At 42.1% G+C, this 25,426-nt stretch overlaps 1 protein-coding gene across 1 annotated transcript in view; it reads left to right on the top strand.

Moving 5' to 3' along the window:
• The window catches only part of GRHL2 (grainyhead like transcription factor 2), a 118,442-nt gene that overhangs the window by 33,500 nt on the left and 59,516 nt on the right, over window positions 1-25,426 (top strand). Inside the window, exon 7 of the mRNA XM_047088957.1 lies at window positions 23,824-23,918. Coding sequence (XP_046944913.1) covers window positions 23,824-23,918 — 95 coding nt within the window. The remainder of the gene's footprint in view (window positions 1-23,823; window positions 23,919-25,426) is intronic.

Raw genomic sequence — 25,426 nt, 5'->3', positions numbered from 1 at the left:
CCCCCCCCCACAACACGTACACCTCCTACTAGTCAAATGTATTTATAAATGCTTAATAATAAACAATAAACATAATAACTTTAATGAACCAGGAAACTGAGCCCAGAGAGACCCACTGACCCACTTTGCCAAGTGACTTCTCAGATAATTAGTGCAAGAGCTAGGATGAGACAGTGTTCCTCACCCAGCCCTTACATAGAAACTCCAAGAGTGAGTGACTAGGACACGGGCTTGGGGATACTTGCCTTAACCTGCTTTGTAGCCAGTCTACATGGAGCAGAGGAACAATTTTATTTTATTTGAAAAGTTAGCCTTATAATTATTACCCAAGAAAATGAGAGGAGCAATTAAACAGAAATATGGACTAAGTCCAAATAAGGCAAATAATAAAAGCATTTTACTGGCTTACCTGCTGGTTCAACTTTGATAGTGTTGCAAGGTTTACTTTTCTTAGACCAGAATGATTTCTCAGCTCTCACAGGACTTCAGATCTTATCTCTCTTCTTATCACCTCTTGCCTGCCTTCAGACTTTTCTCTGCAACCCTTTACACACGCATGGGCACACACACGCACACACGTGACTTATCTTTGAGATTTATGACTTTTACTAAGAAGCTTTGTGGCTTACTTGGGCCACTTGCTCTGAACCTGAACCTGAGGGGTGTTAATCAGTCCCTTAGCTTCAAATGGAAAATGGATTTTTCTCACTACAACCTCAACCTGACAGCTGCTCACAGAGGATGAGGAAATATACAAAAATCTTATATAATTCGTTCTTTTACTAGATTAAAAAAAGATCAAACCGCGCACTCCTCTGCCAGTTGATGGCTAACACCATTTCCAGTATAAAGGGGGGGCCGAAGCCATGATCACGTGTACGTCTGTGTGTGGTGCCCCGCCATCAGCGGGAGCTCTGGAGTGTGGTGCTGAGAACATTGTGAAGGCTCTACCTTGGTTCCACCAGGGGAGTGAGCAGCGCCTGGTGAGGGGAGGCTGAGGAGTGCATGTGCCGGGTAGTTGCCAGTTTGGGTCGAGAACCTTCTGGTAGCCTAAAGAAGGAAAGGAAGAATCCAGCGTTTAAAACTGTTTTACTTTGCTTAACCTCCATGAAGCTGGAGGTTATAGTCAGGGCTCCAAGGCTGCCGTTTCTAAATCTCCACCAGCCACCTTGGCCATCAGGCTCCACCGTGCCCTCTGGGTAGTGACCTTGAAGTTGGGAGTTCGAGACTGAGATAAGGCCCCTTTCGCTAAAGCAGAGATTCATAACGTGTGGTCTTCAGAGTCTGTGGATGGACTGAGGGGAACCTCAAACTCCTTAAACAGAATTTTGTGTGTTGAGGCATGCAGAGTCTTTCATCTCATTTTTCTGGAGGTTCCCGGGGTAACCGGCCGTCCTCCAGCTCTCTGCCTCTCTACCTCCACTCCAAGCAAAGCCCACTGAAGCCTCCGCCTCTCTTTGTATCTTTCCTTATTCTGCATCCCCTCAGCACTCATACGCAGGGATTTCTCTCTTGTCTCTTGTACCCTGTAATGATGGCTGGCGAACATTCTACATCTTTCCTGACGTACATTGATCTCACTTGGATTAGAATGTTGGTTGCTCTCCAAAGCTGCTCCTCATCCCCACATACTTCTGGTCCTCTGAGTAGCCCCTCAGTGCTGGTCTCCTGCTGGGGAGAGGACTCTCAGTGTTCCCGATGGAGTCCTTTCTGTGGGTCCGTGCAAAGGAGAGTGGGAGCCCGAGGGCCCAGGGCCCAGGGCACAGGGAATGAGGCTGCTCCTCAAAGCACATGATGCCTTGGCTCCCAGGTTCCCTGTGTCCTGATTGGAGTCGCCAGTGGGGCTGCCCTGCATCACACCAGGCACAGCCCTCCTTGAGCAAATACTTGCCCATTACATGGTTTGTCCCATCACTTTTTGCCTGTTGTCACCTTATCAAAGAGACCTTCCCTGTCACCTTACCTAAACGGCATATCCTCATCGCTCTCCAGCCCCTTCACCTGTATTTTACTGCAGAGCGTTTATCACCCCCCTACATTTTCTTTATGTATATGTGTTTCTGTTTCTTATTGTGTCCCCCCTCCTACTAGAAAGTAAAGCCCATGAGTGCAGACACTTGTCTCTTTTAGCACAGGGCCTGAGACATAGTGAGTCGTCAATAAATATTTCCTGAATGAATGAGTGAATGGACGAATGAATAAAGAAACGTGTGGATTAAACTCTTATTACACTGACAGAAGGCAGGCCTCTGGAAGGACTGAACTATGTCTTAATTGTATCTCTCATGTGTTCCTTGTCTTCTGTGTCCCAGGCTCGTTCATATATAAACATTTTGTCCTTCATTCCCCAAAACAGTTCTAAAAACTGAGGTGGTGAATGGTTGAGAATTTTCCCCAAGGTCATGCGCTTGGTAAGTGGTGTAGGTGAGGTGGAAACTCAAGAATGCTTGAGTTTGCACCACTTGTGGGTTGTTTTTTTTTTATTCTCTGTCCTCACTCCACTGTATATCATCTTTGCATCTCAACCCCTAGGTAGTTCGTGGCCCCAGCAGGCCCTGATTACTTGTAGAGTGACTGCAGACACCCATTGCCTGACCTTGCTGATGTCCTGCTTCCCCTTTCTCAGCCTTCCTCTCCGGACATGAGGCTGTTTGGCAGTCTGGGGCATGGGACTCTTGGCTGCTGCTAGTTCTGATGTTTCTGAAAGCCAGTTCAGATGTGTGGTTCTTGTACATTAGGCCATAAACTATTTTGCGGGGGGCGGGGGGGAAGGAAACATTAGCAATTAGTTCTTACTTGATAAAAGTAAAACAAACAGACTTCAGCCCAAGCGGCTCCGGCTGCTTTTCAAAGCATGCGAGCAGAGTTCTCTAGCCTCACAAGTTCTTTCTTGTGAGCTCGTTGAATGAACAATTATTCCAGGTCATAAATGAGTTTATATTCTGCAGCCCAAGGAGCTCTTCTGTGCCAATCATACCTGAGGTCTCCTGTATGGAAGCGGCACTTGGATTGTTTCTGTTGTTTGTTTTTCTCTGATTGTGAACGTCCCATTATAAGGATGCGGAGTTAGTGCTGGCCCCGTATTACTTGCCTCTGGCTTGCAGAAAGGCATGGCTATTCCTTATTCATTCAGCAAACAGGCCAGACCCTTTGTTAGGAACTAGTGATTTAGAGGTAATTAGGACAGAGCCCCTGTCCTCAAACTGCTCGAGCCTGGGGGCAAGAAGATGAATAGCTAAGATGTCACACAGTGAATGGCATCTTGGAGGAGCACTTCCCGGAGGAGGTGTTTCTGAGACCCCTCAGAGAGGATGACAAGAACATACCAGGTCGACAAGGTGCCATACGAGTGCATGGCAAGCCAAGGAAACAGCACATGCATACCCAGGAATCAAGGCAGAAGAACCAAAATGAGATTGGCAAATTATTTTATAAAGTCTGATAAAATTGTTAGCAAAGATGGGAGGGCTGGAAACAGACCTGCATACTAGTAAGAGTGTTCATTGATTGGACTAATACAGACAGTAAGGTGAAAGAAGGAAGTCCTGAGGAAATGGGGCTGAGGAAATGAGAGAGAAGGGCTTGGGAGCTGGGGAAAGGCTTGCCTTTTAAAGGAGAATCTTAGGGCAACAGGGATGTGTAAGGTAGATGGGTTTGCTCGTCTCTCTGAAAGGAGGCCTAGGTAAAGCGGTTTCCGTGTGGTTCAGGCCAAAACTCCAGGCCTCCCGTAGAGGCTCATCAAGCCCGGCAGAGTGTGTGGGGGTCCAGGCCCCGGAAGGCTGTAGGCGTTAGAGGGCCATTGACTCGTGCCACCTGTGTCCCAGTGGCAAACCTGACCTGCAGGGAGAATGTTGGGGAAATGCTACCCCAGGGGCTTTGCAGAAGGGCATCACCGCAGCAGATGTTGAGGGTCGTGAAGCTCAGAGTTTTTCATCCTCTGCTGCTTTAACACAGTCTTGGCTTCATAAAGTCTTGTTGCACAGTTTTGTTGGGGAGATATTCAAATGTGTGTTTGTGTGTCTGTGTTTGTACTTTTTTATATTGAACTGTAGCATGCATACCTTATTTTTAGTTTTGCTATTATTGAGCAGAGTGGAGTTTAGAGATCCAAGAATATGTAAGAGAGGAATAATAAAAATGATACCTACATATTGTCATTCATCCACGTGGGTGCATTCCATTTGTACATCAGTCGTCCCAGATTGCTGGTAAGGACAGATGGAGGGAAAGGTGCAGAAATAGCAAACAAATAGGATAATGTAATGCCATGACATTTCTCTTTAGTGAGTTGTAGTACTTGAACTCAGAGCCTTTGGATAACCATTGGGGGTTTTTAGCAGCACTGTCATGGGATGATATCTGTATTTCAGACAGTTAATTCCAGGTCAGCATGGAGGATGGGGTGAAGTGAGGGAGAGACTGGTAGTGGGAAGAACAATTATAGCCGGGTGAATGGTGGAGAGCCCCCCGCAGGAGTGAATTGCAAAGGGGAGATGCAAAGTTATCCCAGGACCAAGAGACAGATTCTAGAACTGATAGATCCTCCATGATGACTGGCTGTGGGGATAAAGGAGAGGGAAAAGATCACAGAAACAAAGTGTGGCTTTGCTAACTAAACGGGTGCCCTGCTTCTAGGTAGGGGTGTCAAGAGGAGCTACGTAGCCAGGAAGTGCAGGCTAGCCAGGTGCTGTGTTCAGCCAGGGGCAAGACGACTTTGAGGCACCGTCTACACGCGGAAGTTCCCCGGGACTCCTTTGCACAGTGGCGTCATCCACTTTTGCGCAGCGCGAGCCATTTAAAAATATTTTACGTGAACCACAAATGACAAAACGAGCTGGACTACATCTCAAGCTTACTCAAACCATGGATAACTCCAAGACCGCTTTCTGGGGAAGGCACATATTTCTCTTTGCTCCCTTTCATGGAGGGAAGGAAAGTTAGAGGAGGGTCCACAGCTGAAATTAACTTTACAGAATGAGAGCCAGAAGCTACAATAGATAAATTGAAGCACATCCACATACAGTTTCTCTCTACTGGACAGAATTAAAGACTTATTTTACCACCTTACCATGCAGATGTTCCAAAATAAAGAACACCGTGGTTTTTGCATTTTCACAGCGGGTGGCGTGGATTGTAATGACAATGACACTGTAGTGCAATGACACTGACTCCACAAGCACATCTAAATGTGCCTCATTACTTTGTAGTCACATCCAACAAACCATTATCAATATAACTTTGTGGCTAATTGTGAAACCAACAATTTGTTCTTCGTTCCCTCTCTGTCTTCAATTTCGATCAGCAGTCGTCTTTCCCTGGTCTGTCCCTGTATCGGGATGTGTCAGTTACATTGTTAATATTAATCCTGTAGTTCTCCATGGTAAATAGCAGCAGGCGGTTGTACTTCATCTTTGATCATTAGCATGTGATTATGGGATTTTCATCTGTCCCTCATGCAAATCTATCTTTTTAGCGCCAGTTTTTAAATGCCCCTTGTATGTCAAGGTAAAGCTTTCTTGAAAGCTTAAGTCCCGATGAGGTGGAAGTATTTCCTGAAGTTTCGTTCTCAATAGTTTTCTTTGCAAGTTGAAGAGAAGCCTTTCGGAAGACTCTCCAGCTCAGAATTATCCTGACTTTGGTGAATTACTCCGCTTAAGCTGTTCTTTCCACGCTTCAGAGCTCTCTTCAGTCTGGAATCATATTCCACTTTCAAATAGGAATTGTGATTAAAATTAACGTGATTGTTTTTTTCTTGGAGTTTTCTAGAGGAAAGACCAATACCATATGATTTCATTCAAATATGGAATTTAAGAAACAAAACAGAGGAAAGAAAAGTGACAAACCAAAAAACAGACTCTTGACTATAGAGAACAAACAGATGGTTCCCAGAGGGGAGGTCGGTGGGGGGTGGGTCAAATAGGTGAAGGAGATTACGAGCACACTTACCTTGTTGAGCACTGAGTAATATATGGAATTGCTCAATCGCTATATCGTACACTTGAAACTCATATAACGCTGGATGGATGTTCACTACACGGGAATTAATTTTTTTTTTTTTTTAATGGAGGTTAATCTTAGTGGAACTTGAGCAGCTGCAGGAATTGGGTTTGTGGTTCAAATTTAGTGAAAGACAATTGACGTGAGGATTGATAGTTCTTGTAATGTGTCTGTGTCCTATACCACCAGTTACCAAAAAGTCATTTCTTTTGTTTGATTGGAAGGTACTGCCCATTTGATCAGAAGGTACTGCCCACGGTGGCCAGTCTGCTGTAATCACCTCAGACCTGCAAATAGGGCTCCCGTCTCCAGCACGACAGCCCCCAACATTTTCCCACCCTTGATGATACTTCCAGACACCGTTAACTTCCCAGTTAAGCCAACTTTGATTTATAAAAGAGACCTGAACTCTTTGTCAGATGATGGTACTTGATCCTTCGTGAGAGACTTGAGAAGTGCCATTCCATGAGAGGACATTCCAGTCTTCTCTCGAAGACCCATTCTAGTGCCTAGCAGCCTTCAGTGTCAGCAATAAGCTTCAAATAGCCAAAGATAAGTATGTACAATTGTACTTTTGAGTTGCAGATTGAAGAAATTCAAACACACGCTTACACATGTGAGTCACCTTCTGCTTTTAGGGAAGTGCTGTAGCCACAGTTACTGAAAATTCCTCTTCGCCATCAACTTCGGTTAAAAAACATTTATGTGATAAAAGTGTGGTAGGCTATTAAGGTTATATGTTTTAAAACATTATAAGGGGCGCCTGGGTGATTCATTGTGTTAAGCATCTGACTCTTGGTTTTGGCTCAGGTCATGATCTCACGATTTGTGGGTTCCAGCCCTGCACCAAGCTCTATGCTGACAGCATGGAGTCTGCTCTCTCTCCCACTCTCTGTGCCCCTCCCCTGCTTGTACTCTCTTTCCCTCTCTCTCTAAGATAAATAAACATGAAAACATTATAAAATGCAAGTACTCTTTAAAGTTTATTCAGGCAGAGCATATTGATTTTCAGTTCAGTAATCATTGAGCCACTGTGGGTTTTCATTTATTGCATTGTATGTCTCAGTATGCATCCTAGAAGCTCATTCTGTTGGGGACAACAGCTCTGGGGAGAGTCACTTCCTTCTCAACATGTGTACTTAGTGTGATCCAGCAGTTCCTCCCCCCTTCCCCCAGCAAAGGGTCCAGAACAGAGCCAGAGTTCATATGTCCAGGCCCTGATTCTTGGAGACTTCCTTTTAAACTATTGCTGGGTCTTCCTCTTTCCTTCCATTCTGTGTTTCTTCAAAATGGCCTCCACTAGCCCATATCCTACACTGCTAGTGTCTCTCCATCAGTACAGTCTGTCTTTTATTAAAAAATCTTTTTTTTGAGAGAGAGAAAGAGTGGGGAAGAGGCTGAGAGAGAGGGAGAGGAAGAATCCCAAGCAGGCTCCACACCGGCAGCACGGTGCCCGATGTGGGGCTCGAACCCATGAACTGTGAGATCATGACCTGAGCTGAAGTTGGATGCCTAACCAACTGAGCCACCCAGGCTTCCTTATTAAAAAATCTTAGTGCCAAATCTACAGGTCCTTTTTTGCCCCTCACTAGTTTTCCTAATTGCTTCCAGCTTCTTCTTTGTTCCTCTCTAGGGCTCTGCTTGCCTAGAGTGTCCCTCCCTCCCTCCTTGACCTGGCAGACATTTCACCCCTTAAGACCTTTTCCTCCATCCCCACTTGGGTGGGATCTTCCTAATCTTTCCAGGCAGAGTCAGCTGCCCCTCTGTGGGTTTTGGTTTATATCTAGTCAATGCCTATATTTTAAATACTCCTACATTTTAAATATTAATCAACTATACTATAGCCTTTTCGATGAAAGTAGTTTAATAACTAATTACTAACATAAAAATAGAATACATACACTAATACACCAAGGGAAATGACTCATTTTTTTTTCAATATATGAAATTTATTGTCAAATTGGTTTCCATACAACACCCAGTGCTCATCCCAAAAGGTGCCCTCCTCAATACCCATCACCCACCCTCCCCCCCCTCCCACCCCCCATCAACCCTCTGTTCTCAGTTTTTAAGAGTCTCTTATGCTTTGGCTCTCTCCCACTCTAACCTCTTTTTTTTTTTTTTTTTCCTTCCCCTCCTCCATGGGTTTCTGTTAAGTTTCTCAGGATCCACATAAGAGTGAAAACATATGGTATCTGTCTTTCTCTGTATGGCTTATTTCACTTAGCATCACACTCTCCAGTTCCATCCACGTTGCTACAAAGGGCCATGTTTCGTTCTTTCTCATTGCCATGTACTCCATTGTGTCTATAAACCACAATTTTTTTTATCCGTTGATCAGTTGATGGACATTTAGGCTCTTTCCATAATTTGGCTATTGTTGAGAGTGCTGCTATAAACATTGGGGTACAAGTGCCCCTATGCATCAGTACTCCTGTATCCCTTGGGTAAATTCCTAGCAGTGCTATTGCTGGGTCATAGGGTAGGTCTATTTTTAATTTTCTGAGGAACTTCCATACTGTTTTCCAGAGCGGCTGCACCAGCTTGCATTCCCACCAACAGTGCAAGAGGGTTCCCGTTTCTCCACATCCTCGCCAGCATCTATAGTCTCCTGATTTGTTCATTTTGGCCACTCTGACTGGCGTGAGGTGATATCTGAGTGTAGTTCTGATTTGTATTTCCCTGATAAGGAGCGACGTTGAGCATCTTTTCATGTGCCTGTTGGCCATCCGGATGTCTTCTTTAGAGAAGTGTCTATTCATGTTTTCTGCCCATTTCTTCACTGGGTTATTTGTTTTTCGGGTGTGGAGTTTGGTGAGCTCTTTATAGATTTTGGATACTAGCCCTTTGTCTGATATGTCATTTGCAAATATCTTTTCCCATTCCATTGGTTGCCTTTTAGTTTTGTTGGTTGTTTCCTTTGCTGTGCAGAAGCTTTTTATTTTCATAAGGTCCCAGTAATTCATTTTTGCTTTTAATTCCCTTGCCTTTGGGGATGTGTCGAGTAAGAGATTGCTACGGCTGAGGTCAGAGAGGTCTTTTCCTGCTTTCTCCTCTAGGGTTTTGATGGTTTCCTGTCTCACATTCAGGTCCTTTATCCATTTTGAGTTTATTTTTGTGAATGGTGTGAGAAAGTGGTCTAGTTTCAACCTTCTGCATGTTGCTGTCCAGTTCTCCCAGCACCATTTGTTAAAGAGACTTTTTTCCATTGGATGTTCTTTCCTGCTTTGTCAAAGATTAGTTGGCCATATGTTTGTGGGTCTAGTTCTGGGGTTTCTATTCTATTCCATTGGTCTGTGTGTCTGTTTTTGTGCCAATACCATGCTGTCTTGATGATTACAGCTTTGTAGTAGAGGCTAAAGTCTGGGATTGTGATGCCTCCTGCTTTGGTCTTCTCGGAAATGACTCATTTTTAATGTAACTAGAAATCATTACTGTTTCGTGGAGGCAAACACAAAGGAAATTGTTTCAAAGCAAACTTTCAAAAATAAAAAACTAGCTAGATTTGGAAATTAAAAATTGTAACGAATGTGGCCCTTAGTTATTTTTCTTCACTGCTCCTGAGAAGTATGTTTACCTGGTTCCAGGATATTATTGTTGACTAAACCTTTCCCTGCAAAGGGTTTCCTTAGTGCTGACAATTTAAAAGCCCTGAGTGGTTAGCCAGAAGGAATGTTACAGAGGGGATTAAAGCATGGCATGGATGCTTAGAGACCCCTCTCAGAATCTTAATAGACCCTCTGTACTTAATACAGTAAAATGCTTTATTTCCTGTTTTATGTCCCCTCCTCCCCCCACATTTCGTAGGCACTGTACCGTCTTTCCTCTGCTTGATGGGACCTTTTCTGTATCTTTAGATGTGGAAGACCATGCTTTCGTCTCAAACATGTAATCTGAGCTTTTATTTGATTTCATATTTTTTGTCTGAGGCTTGTTTCTTTTCTTCAGAGATGCTTTTAGTGAGACCCCAGGTAACCTGATAGTCTCACGTTTTGTAGTATTCCTTGCTTGGCTTAAAAGTTACAAAAAATATGTGGAGATACACTCTGATAGTTTCGTGAGGCTTGTCTGTTGATGGAACAAAACCGCACAGCCACCATCGTCCGCTATCCTTCAACATTGACTAGAAGCCTCTCTCTGGCTGCACTTTGCAACAGACACAAACGTGCGTCTTTGCCACACCCCCGAGTGTGAAATTAGGCAAATCTAAAGTTTTCCTTCTTCACTTATACCACCTAAAACTTGCCAAGAGAAAGTCTTTCCAAAATTAAATTAAGCTCTTTGAGGTTGTAGAAACCCAAGTGAGGGAAAGCTGGTCAGAAGAAACGTCTTTGAACAGGCTCCCAGGAATGCAGAGCCACCTCTAGTGTTTGTATTTTTGAAAAGACAAGTATTGAAATAACTGAGTGCTACATGAGTGAGCATGATCTTGTAGGGTAGGTGCTGCTATTATCTGCATCTCACAGATGGGGAAACCCGCTTAGAGCAGTTATGCAGATTTCCTTAGGTGGCTGCTGATCCTGTTGAACTTATCAGGACAGTCCCCGGATGCCGTGGTCAGCATTACAAATGGAAAATAGAAACAGAAGCAACAGCTTCCCTCCTGTGAGAACAAGTTTGTCTTATGGACGATAAATTTATATATATATATATATATATATATATATATATATATATACACACACACACATATACATACATATTTTTTTTTTCTTTTTTAGACAGGTGGGCGGGGGCAGAGAGAGAGGGAGAGAGAGAATCTTAAGCCGGCTCCACGCTCAAGTGTGCAGCCCGATGTGGGGCTTGATCCCACGAACTGTGAGATCATGACCTGAGCTGAAATCAAGAGTCGGACGTTCCGCCGATTGAGCCCCTCAGGTGCCCCTCGAATAAATATATTTAAGAGAATTAGAATTTCAGTTTTGAAATGTTGTCTAAATCCTCTAATAATTGATAGAAAATAAGTAAACAGGAGTGGCAGTGTGAGTAATTCAAGTAGCAGTGAATGTAGAAATCATTCGTGGAACGAACTAGAATAGCTGGTGCCGTCCCCCCACCCTGCACCCATCACGTACAAACTCACCTTCCTGTGTCTGTTACTCAATGTGGTGTGTGTGATGGGGCAGCCGGAGGCAACTGGGGAGGTTAAAAGTGGAGGTGAATCCAGAAGAAATGGCAAATGTTGGTGAGGATGTGAGGAAAAAGGAACAGCTGTGCACTGTTGGTGGGAACGCAAACTGGTGCAGCCATTGTGGAAAACAGTAGGGAGGTTTGTCAGAAAATTAAAAATGGAACTACACTATGACCCAGTAATTGCACTATTGGGCATTTACCCAAAGCGTACAAGAACACTAATTAAAAAGGATACATGCACTTCCATGTTTATTGCAGCCTTATTTGCAATAGCCAAATAATGGAAACAGCTCAATTGTCCATTGATAGATGAATGAATAAAGAAGATGTGGCATATATATATATGCATATATATACATGTACATATATGCAATAGAATATTACTCAGCCATAAAAAAGAATGAAATCTTGCCATTTGCAGCAACATGGATGGATCTGGAACAAACTAAGCCAGTGAAAGACAAATACCGTATGATTTCACTCAAATTAAATTCACCGGAATTTAAAGAACAAAACAGAGGAAAGAAAAGTGACAAAACAGACTCTTCCGGACTTCAAACTGTATTACAAAGCTATAATCATCAAGACAGTATGGTACTGGCATAAGAACAGACACTCAGATCAATAGAACAGAATAGAGAACCCAGATATGGACCCACAAACATATGACCAACTAATCTTTGACAAAGCAGGAAAGAATATCCAATGGAATAAAGACAGTCTCTTCAGCAAGTGGTGCTGGGAAAACTGGACAGCGACATGCAGAAGAATGAACCTGGACCACTTTCTTATACCATATACAAACATAAACTCAAAATGGATGAAAGACCTAAATGTAGGAAGCCATCAAAATCCTCGAGGAGAAAGCAGGCAAAAACCTCCTTGGCCTTGGCCTCAGCAAACTTCTTACTCAACACATCTCCAGAGGCAAGAGAAACAAAAGCAAAAATGAACTACTGGGACCTCATCAAAATAAAGAGCCTCTGCACAGCAAAGGAAACAATCAGCAAAACTAAAAGACAACTGACAGAAAGGGAGAAGATATTTGCAAACGACATATCAGTTAAAGGGTTAGTATCCAAAATCTATAAAGAGCTTATCAAACTTAACACCCAAAAAACAAATAATCCAGTGAAGAAATGGGCAAAAGACATGAATAGACACTTCTCCAAAGAAGACATCCAGGTGGCCAACCGACACATGAAAAAATACGCAACATCATTCATCATCAGGGAAATACAAATCAAAACCACAATGAGATACCACCTCACACCTGTCAGAACAGCTAACATTAACAACTCAGGCAACAACAGATGTTGGCGAGGATGTGGAGAAAGAGGATCTCTTTTGCACTGCTGGTAGGAATGCAAGCTGGTGCAGCCACTCTGGAAAACAGTATGGAGGTTCCTCAAAAAATAAAAATAGAACTACCCTACGACTCAGCAATTTCACTACTAGGTATTTATCCAAGGGATACAGGTGTGCTGTTTCAAAGGGACACATGCACCCCAATGTTTATGGCAGCACTATTGACAATAGCCAAAGTATGGAAAGAGCCCAAATGTCCATCGATGGTTGAATGGATAAAGAAGATGTGGTATATATATACAATGGAGTATTCCTCGGCAATCAAAAAGAATGAAATTGTGCCATTTGCAACTACATGGATGGAACTGAAGGGTATTATGCTAAGTGAAATTAGTAAGAGAAAGACAAATATGACTTCATTTATATGAAGACTTTAAGATACAAAACAGATGAACATAAGGGAAGGGAAGCAAAAATAATATAAAAACAGGGAGGGAGACAAAACATATGACTCTTAAATATGGAGAACAAACGGAGGGTTACTGGAGGGTTTATGGGAGGGGGGATGGGCTAAATGGGTAAGGGGCATTAAGGAATCTACGCCTGAAATTATTGTTGCACTATATAGCTAACTATATGCTACTATATGGGATGTAAATTAAAAATTAAATTAAAAAAAAGAATAATGGCCCTGCAGGAACTTGGGAGATTTTTTTTTCCAGACTGCACATTACATTAAAGGGGAAAAAAATAAAGGGAGAGACAGAACCAACTTAAAAAGCATTTCTTTGCCAGTTAAAGACTGGATCAAATAAAATCGCATTTTTTTTTTATAAAGAAGAAAAAAAAAACAGATTCTTAATTATAGAGAACAAACAGATGGTTCCCAGAGGGGAGGTGGGTGGGGGATGGATGAAAAAGGTAAAGGAGATTACGAGCACACTTATCTTGCTGAGCACTGAATAGTATATGGAATTGTTCTATCACTATATCGTATACTTGAAACTAATATCACATTGGATGTTCACTACACTGGAATTAATTTTTTTTTTTTAATGGTGGTTAATCTTAGTGGAACTTGAGCAGCTGCAGGAATTGGGTTTGTGGTTCAAATTTAGTGAAAGATAATTGACATGAGGATTGATAGTTCTTGTAATGTGTCTGTGTCCTGCACCACCAGTTACCAAAAAGTCATTTGTTTTGTTTGAATTTTTTCAGTCTGCAACTCAAAAAAGTACAATTGTACGTATTTGAAGCTTATTGCTGACACTAAAGGCTGCTAGGCACTAGAGTGGGTCTTCGAGAGAAGACTGGACTGTCCTCACATGGAATTGGCAATTCTCAAGTCTCTTACTGATGATATCGTACCGTCATCTGACAAAGAGTTCAGTTCTCTTTTATAAATCAGAGTTGACTTAACTGGGAAGTTAACAGTGTCTGGAAGTATCATCAAGGGTGGGAAAATGTTGGGGGCTGTTGTGCTGAAGACGGGGGGAGTCCCATTTGCAGGTCTGAGATGATTACAGCCGATTGGCCACCGTGGGCAGTACCTTCTAATCCTGTATACCTATGACTTTTTGTCCCCATACCTACCCCTAAGAGTGTTGGTAAACTAAGTAATAAGATGAAGAATGGAAAGCTAAAGTTGAACATAAGTAGTTCATGCAGTATACAAGAATGAATTACTTACCAAAGCACTATGCATGTCTTCATCATTCATCAAACTGTCAGAATGTACCAGGCACTATTTTTCAAGAGACGAAATAGTTTCATGAAAAAATAGACTGAATCTAAATCTCACTGAATAACATAGACTAATGAGAAGAGCTTAATTTTAAGCCCATCCAAGTTTATTTAAATTCAGAGCTAGAAGCCATGGTGCATATAAGGTACTACATGCACATATGTGTTTTTGGGTCTGAACAAAGGGTATGACTTATTCTGTATTTGAAATCAAGTTTACAGCCAAGACCAGCGTTCTTCAAAAAAAATTAAATCAGAATAAAAAACACTAGCATACATGGAACACAGTAATATGTTACAGTGTAAAATGCTTTTCTTATTTGTAAGTTTGTTGTCACTACAATCGAGAGCTAGAACATTGGCTTATAAATTCCTTTGCTAGAAACAGAAAGGTAAATCAAACACAAATAAAATATTAGGAGAGAATTCCAAGAAAAGGGAGAATTCCAAGAAAGATTCCCTCTTAAATGATGTGTGTGAAGGTAATATATTCAACCATGAATAGTAAATAGGAAAAATATTTATATCCAGCTTTCATATCAAAGTCACTCTATATTGGTCACATCCTATAAGTAAGTCACAAATTATGTCTTCATAATTTCAGCCATTCTTGTTCTAGGTTGTATATGGAAAGGCACTCATTTGAAAGGTAGTATGTCACAGAAATCAGAGGACTCTGGCTATGTATGTAGGCAGAATTTCTTAGGTTCCAATCCCAACTTGACCACTTAGAAGCTAAGTGATTATGTGGGAGGGGAGGTAGTTAACATTTTTTGCCTGTTTCTTATTCTACACAGTAAGGATAATTTAAAAAGCTACTGGTTACAATTGTGTGAGGTAATGTTTGGGAAGTATGTATATTTAGCACACACTCGGCTCTCAAAACTGGTGGCTGATCCTATTATTTGCTCAGGGGTCAGGACCAAATGATGGAAATACATTTAGAGCCGTTAAAAAGCAGCTCAAGTGTCAACACACTTAAGAAAAGCCAACCTCCGACTAGGGAAAAGCATGATAATGGATATAATGAACTCATTCACCTTCTTAGGAGTCATCCAGGCTTTAAGAAGCTACTTCTTTGATTTTGAAAAACAAAAAAAATCTCAAAACCTACTTGGACCAGGGTTTCTTTATTCTACCTATTTTAAGTCAGAGTGAATACTTCTAGAATGACCCTCAAGTGTTTGCTGAATTTGAGCTCATTCTATGTGGTCTTTACAGACAGAGGGAAGCAAATGTTTGAGGACAGGTTGATAGGGGAAGTAGGGGCCAGTGTTGTTCCCCTCACCCACCTAAGGGTCTGTTTTTAGATATTGTTTCCCTTTTGTTGATGAGATAATCACGTTCAAAGAGGTTCTGTAATTTATTCAGAGTCACAGGACTTGTTGAGAGCAGGACAGAAATTAAATTTGGGTCTGTGTGTCTCCACCCCCAATGTCCTTTCTTCCTATGCTTTGGACAGCACCCCATAAATCGACTCCTTGTATGGTCTTTGCCTTTTTTTTTTTTTTTAGAGAGAGAGCGCACAAGTGGTAGGGGGAGGGAGAGAGAGAATTTTAAACAGTCTCCACGCTCAGATTGATGCAGGGCTCAAACTCACAACTGTGAGATCATGACCTCAGCTGAAATCAAGAGTCAGATGCTCAACTGACTGAGCCACCCAGGCGCCCCACGTCTTTGGCTTTTGTTGTTGTTGTTGTTGTTAAAAAAAACAAACAACCTCTTCTTAGGCTGCAGGGGATTCACGCTGAATTGGCAGTGTGCCATTTTCAGCATTCCAGGGCTCATTATTTCACTAGTCCAGACAGAATCCACACCTTTCAGAAGAGAAACAATTTTTATATTAATTATACCATTCCTTTTAATCTCCACAATATATACAAAAAATAATTAAAAAAGATAGTTATAATTTACCAAGCACGTGAAGCTTAATTAAGGTGAGGGAATTAACAGTTCCTTTGACGGCATTCCAGAATCACGCTTACACATACAGTTTGAGGAAAACTCAGCCTACAAAATCTGCGTCTAAAAACTGATTAACAGACCACCGATTATATTCAAAAAGTAAAAGAATAAGACAGCAAAAAGGACTCACCTCATGCTTTCCACAAGAATTAAAATAGAAATGAATCCCATCATTTCTCTGCAGAATGTAACTTGCCAGAATTATATATGAAAAGCACAGCTCATCTGCCCATGCTCAGAAGTCCTTCGCCAAAACACTGTAGTTGGCCATCGTTCTTCCTCAAACCTCTTGTTTTCTCAGAAGGGCTAACTTTTGAACTTTTCTTTCCATCTTCATGGGGCCTCATGGAACTGACCCAAGTGCTTCTCCACTAGCTAGTTGCCATGTATGATGTGCTGTGATTTTTCTCTACAAGGTATTCGTATCTGGTGACAACTTACTGTTTAATTTTGCAAGATAAATGTAGGCAGTGATTAATAGTTTGGCCTTCGGCAACGGCCAGACCCAGATTCAAATCACAGGTTGGCCTGTTACTAGCCATGTGATCTTCTCCGAGCCACTTCTCTGTAGGAGGAGGCTGCTAAGATCTACCTCACAGAGCAGTTGTGAGGATTAGAGGAGCTCGTGTTGGTAAAAGACTTGGCACATGCTTGGCACTCAGTAAGCTCTTGGCTTGTGGCAGTTGTTATTATCCCAAGAGTATTTGCATTTTAATGTCATGAGATGACAATATCCTTACCCAAAGGAATGGGTGTCTCAGGATGGGATTGCAGGCATGAGAGCACACAGACATCTCGGAACCGGTGCTGTTCAGGTCTCACCATTTAGGTAATTGCTTGCTTCTCCTATATGCACAGTTTTCATCCACTTGAGGGGAAATCGTTGTCACATGGATCACATTGATAATTGGTATAGGACCTCACTGACAGATGTCGCTTTTTCTAAGACCGCATGTGGACTGAATCAGATGCACCCAAAAGAGTAGTCATTTCAGTTTGCCACAGAACAGTAGTACCCAAAGTGTAGACCCCAGACCAGCAGCATCAGCCCCGTCTAGTGGGAGCTGATTAGAAAGGCACATTCTTTGTCACATCCCAGACCCACTGAATCATAATCTCTGGCAGTGGGCCTAGACAACTACATTTTACCAAAGCGCTACAGGCAATTCTGATGCACCCCAACATTTGAGAAGCACTGTTATAGGACACCAACACAGGCCTTTAAGCTTTGGGAAACCAGAAATCTTCACTCTACATCTTTGGGGGAGCCTCCTACAGGCCCTAAAGAATGTATATGGCTGTGCATTCCCATACACTTCACTCTGACATTCTAAGGACATACGTAGCCTTAGAGAGGACCCTGGAAAGTTTGACTATCACTAGCAACATGACATTAACAATGAGATCAACTTCATTCTTATTTCATTAGATAGAGTCCCATTTCTTTCATGGTTTCATTCTTTTCTATGCTTCAGATTAGTTGTGTACTTTAGGGTTATTCTTTTGTGTATAAATTATTGAGATTAATAAGAACGATCTTCAGGGGCACCTGGGTGGCTCCCTCAGTTAAGCGCCCAACTCTTGATCTTAGCTCAGGTCTTGTTCTTAGGGTCATGAGTTCAAGCCCCATGTTGGGCTCCATGCTGGAGTGAAGCCTATTTGAAAGAAAATTAGTAAGAACTACCTTTAAATTTCAGATTTAAAAAAAAGGGGGGGGTGCCTGGGTGACTCAGTCGGTTGAGCATCCAACTTTGGCTCAGGTCATGATCTCATGGTCCGTGAGTTCGAGCCCCGCGATGGGCTCTGTGCTGACAGCTCAGAGCCTGGAGCCTGCTTCAGATTCTGTCTCCGTCTCTCTGCCTCTCCCCCACTCATTCTCTGTCTCTGTCTCTCTCCCTCTCTCTCTGTCAAAAATAAACATTAAAAAAAATTTTTAATTCAGATTAAATTTGCATAAATTTTTTTAGGAATCTGTTTCAGCCAATTATAATTTTATTTCAACATGCTGATTTTTGGAAGCATCTAATCCATTTTCCCATTTATATCCTCATTCTTACTAAGTAGATGTTAGTATTCTATAGACATTTGCAACCCAGGTACCAAACATGTAGTTTTTATTTTGCCTTGTCTTCTTTTAGAGAAAAAAATCCACTCAAAATGTAATATGTTCAAAATTAAGTGCTTTATAATTTTTTTTTTTTTTGAGTGGGTTGATTACTTTTCAGCTATGGTGGCTATCATGCAAGAACAAGCCATACACTCAAGTCACCTGACTTCTTGTCATAGAAGGGAATAATTCCAGGTGCAGGAGGTTGAATGGTGACCTTCAAAAACTGCTGTGTCCATGTCCTAACTCCCAGAATCTATAAATAGGACCTTACTTGGGAACAAGGTTTTTACAGATGTAATTAAGTCAAGGTTCTCAAGATGAGACCATGCTGGATTAGGGTGTGCCCTAAACCCAATGACAAGTCCTTAGAAGGTAAGAGAAGAGGGAAACAGACACAGAGACACAGAAGAGAACACCATGTGAAGACAGAGGCAGAGATTAGAGGGGTATGTCTATAAGTCAAGGGACACTAAGGATTGCCAGCAACCACCACAAGCTAGGAGAGAGCATGGAACCTATCAACCTTCAGAGTCTCCAGAAGGAACTAACACCGCCATCACCTTGATTTGGGTAGTCTGGCCTCCAGCGAATAAATTTCTGTTGTTTCAAATTGCCAACATTGTGGAAATTTGTTGTGGCAAGAAACTAAGCTTCTTATGCCAGCTCATTGACAATGCCTTTTACTAATTGCAACTATCAACATTTGCAAAATTTGGGTTTAAGAAGCTTTCTTGAGGAAAGGCTTACCAACAGGTTGCTGAGTTTCTATTTCTATACTATGAGCCATAAACCCTTAGGCAAACAACAGTAACATAGTTTTCGGAAATGAGATATAGCTGTTAGCGTTTTATTCATTGGACCAAAAAAACATGTGGACAAGCCAACATCAATGTGCATAAGCTGCTTAGTCTTAGAAAACTTTCCTAGTCACAAATGATAGCAGAGCTATTTTACCATCTGTAGGAACGGCTTAGAGACTAAAGATAAACAGACATTTCTTATATTGCATAAGGTTAAAGAGGAAGGTGTGAGATCAGTCTCAGTTATATATTTGGTTTAGAATGCTTATGGATACGTTCATTCACTTACCCCATTGCTCAACACATTTATGGAGTGCGTCTTATCTGTATGATGTTAAGCACTGAAAAAACAGCGTTTAAGATAAATTCCTTGCCTACATAGAACAAATAGCTAATGGGAAATGCTGGTAATAAACAAGTAAACAGATAAATGAAATATTGGCACATGGTATGAAGGAAATAAACAAAGTAATGTAACCACTCAGTAAAAAGCAGCCTTACCAGTGTTTTTGGGTTTTGTTATTGGCATAAAAAAGCATATTAAATGTAATTGTGTTGTTCATTTATTTGTCTACTTATTTATATTCTGTCCTTCTGGACCGTAAAAGCCACATGATCAGGGACCTAGTCTTGTTTCTTGCTGTCTCCCCAGTGTGAGGACACTGGCTGGTACACAGTGGACACACGGTACATATTTGTTCAATATATTTATTTGGTGATGAAGTGAATATGATACAAACTGACAGAGGCCCTATGCATGATTAGGGGATGCAGAAAGCATTGTATTTGTATAGCATTCGTATTTAAGATCCTTAGTCAAAGTGTTTGACCAAACTGCTTTGGTTTCTCTTTATTTCTAAATATGACTTTGGTTTTTAAACATTACAGTTGACCTAAAGCTGTTAAAAAATGCTAATCAGGGCGCCTGGGTGGCTCAGTCGGTTAAGCGTCTGACTTCAGCTCAGGTCATGATCTCGCAGTCTGTGAGTTCAAGCCCCGTGTTGGGCTCTGTGCTGACAGCTCGGAGCCTGGAGCCTGCTTCAGATTCTGTGTCTCCCTCTCTCTCTGCCTTTCCCCTGCTTGTGCTCTGTCTCTCTCTGTCTCTCAAAAATAAATAAACTTAAAAAAAATTATAAAAAAATGTATTTGCCTTGGACTTGTTAATTTCACTTCTGAGACTATATCTTATTGAAATAATGAAGTATATGTGAATATTTAGCCATAAAGATAATTAAATGAAGTACTGTTTATGGTAGCAAAGTATTGGACATCATTTAAATGACCAACAAGAGCAAAATAAAGTTTTGGCAAAGTTATTTTTAAAATTCAGTATAATAGTATTTTGCAATTACACTGAATTGCATTTTCCACAAGTTTATTTATTGACATGGAAAGATGCTGAAGAAGTATTAAGGGGGAAAAAAAGCAAAGTAAAAATAATTGTTACAATACTGTATAAAAATATTTACATATTGTGGAGAAAAAGAGACAGACTGAGGGAGGACACAGGAAATATTTACACAGATGTGTTTTTTGTGGTTGTTTGTGGAGTAGATTGTGGTCTTTATGATGAATGCTTTTGTATTAAAGTGTGTATGCTTTTTTTAAAACGTAAAGATAGGGACACCTGGGTGGCTCAGTCGGTTAAGCCTCTTGCTCTTGATTTCAGCTCAGATCGTGATCTCTTAGTCATGAGATCAAGCCCTGAGTCAGGCTCCAAACTGGGTGTGGAGCCTGCTTGAGATCCTTTCTTCCTTTCCTTCTGCCCCTCCCCCACTCATGCACACATGGTCTCTCTCTAATATAATAATAATAATAATAATGCAAAGATACATAGTTTTGCTTTAAAGTTTTCCTGGGGGAACCAACAGAAACATGGACAAAGGCCATGAACAGGCAGTTTATATAAGCAAACACCTGTTTAGCTATCCCGGATGTGAAGAGATGCTTGAACTCACAAGTGGAAGAAGAAATGCAAATGTTACGTCAATAGGATACCACTTTGTACCCATTGGATTGGCAAAAAAAAAAAAAAGTTAGAAATTGGGTGAGAAAAAGGGGAAATAGGATTCTGGTGGAATCTAGATTGGCACAACACATTCTAGAGAATGGGTCTGGAGGGCCATTTTGGAAGGCATGTTAAAAAGTAGGTTTTTCTGTGATTAACCCTCAATACAGGTCCTGGTAATAAAGAGAAAACCAAATCAAACTGACTTTATTTTATTATGGATTAATATGGACTTATTATTACGGACTTTGTTTTATTATTATTTATGTCACGGATAGAAAAAGCAAATAGGACCTACTGCTTCTCTCCGCCTGATTCATACAAGCACGATGGGTTGCATTACTGTAAGAAAGTGGTGAAAATCTTGATAAAGGATCACATGAACTTGGACTTTACAATAGGTGAGGAGGAAATGGATAAAAATGACTGGATATGTGAACTTTAGGAAAGCAGACTTCAAAATGTCACAGCATGAGCACAGCTTGTTAAAGCCTCGAGAAGCCACCAGCCCCGGAGTGACACAGCAACCCAGAAGGACACAGCTTGAAGAGATGACCATTTAGTCAGAATCATGTCCGATTTTGTAGGCAACAAACACTTGACACATCCTGAGAATTCGTCATAACACCCAGCTCCTGTCCTAGTGCAGCAAGAAAAATATTCATAAAGATTTTATTTATTTATTTAAAAAATTTTTTCTAGTGGCGCCTGGGTGGCTCAGTCAGTTAAACGTCCGACTTCGGCTCAGGTCATGATCTCGCCCCGTGTCAGGGGCGTTCGAGCCCCGTGTCAGGCTCTGTGCTGACAGCTCAGAGCCTGGAGCCTGCTTTGGACTCTATGTCTCCCCTTAGAGAGAGAGAGACAGAGCATGAGCAGGAAAGGGACAGAGAGAGGGGGAGACACAGAGTCCAAAGCAGGCTCCAGGCTCTGAGCTGTCAGCACAGAGCCTGATGCGGGGCTCGAACCCACAAGCCGCGAGATCATGACTTGAGCCGAAGTCGGACATTTGAGCCGCCCAGGCGCCACTAGAAAGATTTTATAAACAAAAAGACCTCTTCTCCTGGCCCCCACTGTGGGCCTGGAGTATGAGGGCACAGAGACATGTCCAGTCCCGATTGTGAAGGACATGATAGATCATGGTGTAAATTTTAGCCCTGAGAAAAATTAGAAAAAGCACGTGATCTGACTTTCATTTCAGAAGAGTCATGATGAGACCTCTGAGAGAAAGAACATTTGTGATTAGGTGACCACCCTGTGAATGATCCAGACCTCAAAGGAAAGCAGATGGGCTGTGGACCTTGTTGCCATCCAGGCAGGACACGGCCGATGTTTATTTAGTACAGAATCAAAGTAGGCCAAAAGCAGGGGGAAATCCAGATGGTAAGCATAAGCTGAAACACTCAAGACATAGTGAGGATTAAAACTAGGAATGTTGGGGCACCTGGGTGATTTAGGTGGTTCAAAGTCCGACTGTTGATTTCGGCTTGGGTCCCGATCTCACGGGTCGTGGGTTCCAGCCCCACATCAAGCTTCAGGCTCTGCGCTGACAGCGTGGGGCCTGCCTGGGATTCTCTGTTTCCCTCTTTCCCTGCCCCTCCCTCCCTCTCTGTCTCTCTCTTTCTCTTTCACTCTCTCAAAAATAAATAAATAAACATAAAAAATTAAACAAAAAAGCAAGAACATCATATCTAGGCCTTAATGCCAAGTACGACGGTGACAGTGGAGAGCGTGGGTAGTAGGGATCAGTTGCAATGTAGTCTGTGTACCAGAAACCTGGAGACCACTCGAGGGTCCATATCTGGGGAGAGCGGATAAGTAAACAGTGGCTGATGGTTACCACAGAATTCTCTACGGCTGCTGTTAGAAATAGGCATGCCACCAGCAATGTGATTAGAGACCCGAAGAGGTTCCTAGCTAAGGCTGCCAGATAAAATATAGGGTGCCCAGTTAAGTTTGAATTACTGGCAAACAACAGATACTTCTTCAGGATAAGTATATCCCAAATAACTGCTAGATCTGGCAAGTCTAGCCATAGCACAGCACAAGTTCCCGAAATAACAGCTATGCACACAGGCAAATCAACCCAACGTATTTTCTAAGCACACGTAGCAAACACGTCGATAGCTGTTGTGTTTGTGGAAGAGGATAGGGAAGAAAAATGAATACATAAATATTCACATAAACAAATAAACGAAGAGAAGGCCTCAAATGGACAAGTGGTAATAGAGAGGTGAAAATGATTAACTCAATTCTCTGCACCTAAATCCAAAAGGAAGCAAAAAAAAAAAAAAAGAAAAAAAGTTTCCTTGCACTCTCCTGGAATCTCTTCCCTGGGTTCCCGCAACACTGCCTGGCTGATAACCAGCATATTGTTCTACCAGACCGTCCCTACAGATGACTCTGGCACCTTCCAGCACAACTAAGCTACAGGAATGTGAGGAGGTGAGGGAGTGGTTATGTGTCCAGGGATTCAGGAGGGAAAAACACTAATAATTCTGTAAACCTCGTAAAAAATGAAACCAATAAGCAAAACTCTTAGGAACATCGCTTCACCTAGATTTGCTCTCCCAATAGCAGAACATTCTCATAGAGAAAATATTAGTAAAAGAAAATGTGCGAGCACAAATCCTTAACTGTTGCTAAGGGGTAGCCAGAAGAGTAGGCAAAGTTTAAATCGCCTCATTGGAAAATGACATTTAAGTACATGTCATCAAGTAACTCTTACTCTCTTAAAACCTTTTTCTTTTTTAACGTGACAGCTGATTACAAGGAGAGCTTTAATACGATTGGAAACATCGAGGAGATTGCATATAACGCTGTTTCCTTCACCTGGGACGTGAATGAAGAGGCAAAGGTGAGTGAAAAAGTAGCATTGATTCATTTCTCATGCCTTTTAAATAACGTCACCATTCCCTGCAGATGATTCTTTCACAACGGCCTCTATAAGTAGGGAAAGATTTGTTAACTGAAGCCAGGGGTTAAAAAAAAAAAAAAAAAACGAAATGAGCTTGTTATCTTTCTCTAGAAGTTACGCACATTCAGTTACGTGCAGTTAAATTGCCTTTTGGAGGATAAAGGAGAAAAGGGAGTGTGTGTGTTTCTCTGTGGCCTCTCGTGGGATGGGCCAAGCTGCATGCCCCTCCCCAGTCCTCCAGCTCCCTGTGCTCTATTTTAGCACATGATGCTGGCAAGGCTCGTCCAGAAAACCTTGTTCACCTACACTGCAGATTCCCCTAAACAGCCCTGACCGCTGCCTTCTACAGAGGCAGGAAAGTGTTCAGAGCTAATGTGTCCATCGGTAAGTGACTGGGCAGGCCTTCTGGCCCCATGACTCCTTCCAGACAGAGCCTGCTTGAGGGAAGGGTACAGAAAGCACGACTGGGGGTCTCTGACCTTCATTCCCTGTGGTAGAGCTGGCACCGTTACATTGAATCCTGTCTTTAATCCTGACTGCTTCAACTTTTGGTCATTTTTCCTGGTCCCAGCATGGTTAGGAAAGGCAATGGTAAAATCTCCGGCGAGTTGTGCCCTGAGGGTAGATGTCCATACTGCACTGATTTGGGTAAAAAAAAGTAAGATGCATGGCTACTCAGGTCTGTCTGCCAGACATGAGTCTCTTCAATTTTATGAAAACTACAGACTCTGCTTATGCTCACTCTTCTTTCTGTATTGTTTAGCTTCTGATCCTTGATCCTTATTTTGCACTTAAGAGAAGGTTCCAGATGAAACCTAAGCTTGTTTTCTGCCTCAGTTATGTACCATTTAGGAGGGTGTTAGAAGACTGTCTTCAAACTAATGAAAAGATCAATGTAAACAGTTCCCTTCAATGCTTTATTGTCTTCGAGCAGGGGGAAGGCTGGGTGAGAAAGGAAGCTGGATGGGAGTTTGTGGGCATGAGTTATGTACAAGATGAATTGCTCAGTGTCTCATTTCACTCAGGTATGAAGCGATGTCAATGAAATTGGCTTTAGGCCCAAGAAAGGTGACCCAAATGGGTGAGCAGCAACGGAGTGCCAGAACAGCCTGGAGAATGTTCCGGTGGCTCAGTGCATCCAAGGGGAGGAAGTAGGCCTTGCAACAAACGGATGGGAGGTCAGGTCCCACACAGAACTGTAGGGAAAGTTTGTCTTCTACGGTTCACTCCGCCTCCATTTAAAGTTCCTTGCTCAAATCTTGTGCTTCCCGTTCATAACTCCATTCCCTTAGCAGCTACATTGCTGGGGTAGATAATGAAAAGGCCATCTGGGCAATGGCACCATGGAGTGGGGGTTGAAGTCCTCAGAGAGTCATCTGATCTCCCTGGGCCTCAGTTCCCTCCCACATACAAACAACAGCACTTTTCCAGTGGTCTCTGCTGTACCA

Source organism: Lynx rufus, unplaced genomic scaffold (genome assembly GCF_022079265.1).
Source record: "Lynx rufus isolate CCGP_SWC_20201006 ecotype Redwood Valley unplaced genomic scaffold, mLynRuf1.p SCAF_26, whole genome shotgun sequence".
NCBI lineage: Eukaryota > Metazoa > Chordata > Mammalia > Carnivora > Felidae > Lynx > Lynx rufus.
This window is presented reverse-complemented; position numbering and strand designations above follow the sequence as displayed.